The sequence below is a fragment of the Elephantulus edwardii genome, unplaced genomic scaffold, assembly GCF_000299155.1.
Source record: "Elephantulus edwardii isolate Elephantulus edwardi_28Jun2011 unplaced genomic scaffold, EleEdw1.0 scaffold00271, whole genome shotgun sequence".
NCBI classification, from domain to species: domain Eukaryota; kingdom Metazoa; phylum Chordata; class Mammalia; order Macroscelidea; family Macroscelididae; genus Elephantulus; species Elephantulus edwardii.
Genome location: NW_006400021.1, coordinates 2,118,874 through 2,122,470, shown reverse-complemented (window position 1 = coordinate 2,122,470; position 3,597 = coordinate 2,118,874). Strand labels below are relative to the sequence as shown.

The window sequence follows — 3,597 nt, the reverse complement described above, 5'->3', positions numbered from 1 at the left end:
TATCAGAGACAATAAAATTGGCACAGAATAGAGCAGGGTTTAGGGCTTTTGTACATAGGGTCACTATGAGTTACAGATGACTTCACGGCACATAACTAACTAACGGCACATAACACTAACTCTGAAGCCTGCCCTATCATTAGCCAATCTCCAACACACCTACCCCCATTACCCCAATCACTGAGTCAATCCTTATCATCCAGGGTCTTCCTCTCATACACTGTCCTTCTACCCTTCCAAGCATGATGTTCCTCTTCAAGAACTGGTCCCTCCTGGCAACGTGACCAAAGTATGTGAGACAGAGCTTCAATAGCCTTGCCTCCAAGACACCATGGTTTCACTCTCTCCAGTACAGACCTGTTTATTTTCTTGGCGGTTCATGGTATGTTCAAATACTTTTCTCCAGCACAACTCAAAGATGTTGATTCTTCTGTCATCCTTAGTCATTGTCCAGCTCTCTAACACATAGAAGTTGTGAAGACCATGGCCTGAATCAGGTACACCTTGGCCTCTAGATTGACATCCTTGCTCTTTAGTACTCTGGAGAGGTCCTTGACAGCAACTTTTCTCAGTGCAATTAATCTTTTGATTTCCTGATTGCTGGTTAACAACCATTCATCTGACCGAGCTATTTAATTAACAACTACTGAATGTCTCTTAGGAAACTGGTATCTAGTCCATAGGGAGTTGAAATGCTAATTGAAAGGTGGTGCTTCTCTAGTGTTTTAAATCCAACAGGGCTTCTCAGGGAAAGACAGGCAGTTTTTCCCTGGACAATTTACAGCAATGAGTTTGAGTTTTTGAGAATGTCTCTTACTGCAGTATCAGTGCAGTTATTTGGAGATAAAACCTTCTTTTCCATGTGGAAATGATGACTCACAGCAATCTCCTGAGCAATGGAAACTGTCTCTATCAGATGTGGAGGTGGTCCTCTACTCCGCTCTCATCTTCAGGCTTACACAGTAAGCTCTCTGCATCTCCGGGGAATGAGGCACAATCTCCTTGACGTGAGCATCTTGCTGATGGATGGTTCCTTTTCTTGACCCAGACCACAAAGGGACCTCCTTGCTGAAACTCCTGCCCTACCACATCACCAGATTCGTGCAAGTCTTGGCTGGTTCCAGCAGCAGGAGGTGGCCTACCTCCCCCACCACTCGACCACTGAGACCCACTCCAGTGTGGACGCACTCCAGTTGTCAGACCTACTCCAGTGTTGTGAACAGTGGCCAAACCATCACTGCAGCAGGAGGTGGGGCGGGTGATCACATTGAGACCCATCACTGCAGTGGGAGGTGGGAGGCAGAGAACGAGGCCCTTATAGATTTAATTTTTTTTAACTTATATTGAATTTATATTGGTACTTCATTTTATTCTTATGCTAAAAATGAATTATAACAAATCCTAAAGATTGTAAACTTTCTTTAATTATAAAATATGATTATCTCATCAATTTAACCATTATGTCATTTAAATACTATTATATGTATATGCACAATGGCTTTTAAAACACCACGATTCAATATAATCGAAAGCAATATTATTGAATAAAGTATTACTGTGTTTCAGGTGTTTCTGCAATAGGATATAATTTTTTTTACCCCCTCCCCAGGATATAAATTTTTAAAAATTAATAAGATATATATTTTCTTAGTAGAATGGTTCTTAAACTTCCCTTTTACATTGTTCTTCATATCTTAATTGGATATTCTTCTAAAGAATAATTTTATTTAAGGTTGCATATTTCTTTTTGACTATAAATAACATATAGCATATGTCAGAATCAAACATTTGAAGGAGTTGGAATCTTATGAATACATCCAGGACAACAGTGGAGACAGTCATGAACAAAAATATCACAGTCCACACAGAAAACATTTTGACACGCAGTACAAACATAGACCTGCAGTGGAAAGAAGAAAAGAGAGTAGGTAAAGAGAATTTCCAAAAGTACATTAGAATTAGAAAACACTCAATTGCTTTGTTCTTTAATATCCTATATCAACTTTCCCCTACATATCTCCTACTTATACCAATGCCCTATATAGTCTCAAATCTCTTCCTCCCTAAAAACGTCTCTCTTAGAAATGAGGCAATGACTATTTGAAAAAGACATATGAGCAAACAAAGCTAGCTTTGAATGCTTATGAGAAATCACTTAACTTGTCCAGATAAAAATAAGTGCTAACATGAACAGATTTTGTTTCATTTTGTGAAACTGACCTCACAGAATTGAAATATATTTCTTCTTTTAATTGCATCTTTAAAGAACAGGACAAACATAAGACAAATAGAAATAAAATGCACCATCAGTTTTATCAGTATTAGATATACAGCAATTATAAATTTGAGGTAAAATTTATGAGGATGTCATAAACAGGTTAAAATATTATTAAATCTCAAACATTAAATAAAGATGATGTGTTCCTAAAAACTGTCAAGTGAATAAAAAAATAGTCCTAGTAAGTATAATAATATAATAGGGAGCTCTGGTGGTATAGTGGCAAAAAGCTGTGCTGCCATCACGAAGGCACATGGTTATAATCCACCAGCTGCTCTGTGGGAGAAGGATGGGCAATCTCCTTCCTGTAGTTAATTGCCTCTGAAAAGCTGCGGGAGGGTCAGCCATGGATTAGTTCCAACTCGATGGTACACAACAAAAACAACAAATATAAAGTAACAAGCATAAAGGAACTGGTATCATGGCTAATTAATAAGTTAGTTTTAAAAATGAACACAAACAAAGATAGTGATCTAGTTATCTTTTCAATCTACATATTTACACCTACACAAGTTTTTATTATATTCAAGTAGACTCTCTGAAACTTTTTTTAAGCAAAATTTTTATTGAAGCATGAACTGTACAGAAATAGTATCAACCAATTTAAGTCCAACACCATAAAGGGGGAAGTAAGTCACCAAAATTTCCCCTCCTCTATTACACTAGGATTAATTTAAGTACCATCCAATCTCTAGTTTTTTTGTTAGTTTTATTATTAGATCTATAGAATCTAAATATAATCTATATATATTAATCTCATATAATAGAAATATATATGTATCTAAATCTATTTTTTCAGCATAAAATTCTTAAATCTATTTTAGAAAACTTAGACCTTAAGCCAACAATGTCATCAAATCCACTGAGACTCCGTTCAAAAACAAAATCCTCTTTGAGTGTTGGTCCTTAAACCAGCACATTACAGAAACACTAGGTGCTGTGTTACTTACAGAGTGAAAGTGAGTACACTGACTGAATACTCACTCTCTCAATGAAGCTTTCAACTGACAATGTGCTTAAAACTTCTTTGCAACTTTTAGATGTTTTCTTGTTGGCACAATAAGAATGTCACATATTTTTACATGATAATGTAAATAATTTCAAAGTGGGTTATGGTTAAATTTTAATATGGAGGAAAAAAGACTTAATACTTCCAAACTAAATGCAATTTAGCTTGCATGCAGAAGACAATTTAAAGTTTAAAATACAAAGCAAAACTAGAATGCAGAATGGCAAAGCTACTAGTTAAAATATTTTACTATCAAAATACATTTTTACCTACTGTGATTATACTTAAAAGGAATAGGTGATGTGAATTT

The 3,597-nt window shown here is 35.8% G+C and overlaps 1 protein-coding gene across 1 annotated transcript in view; it reads right to left on the bottom strand.

The window, feature by feature from the left end:
• Positions 1-1,780: 1,780 nt before the first annotated feature.
• Positions 1,781-3,597, bottom strand: part of LOC102853841 (general transcription factor IIH subunit 2-like) — a 24,383-nt gene continuing 22,566 nt past the window's right edge. The window contains exon 14 of the mRNA XM_006900045.1: positions 1,781-1,900. Coding sequence (XP_006900107.1) covers positions 1,781-1,900 — 120 coding nt within the window. The remainder of the gene's footprint in view (positions 1,901-3,597) is intronic.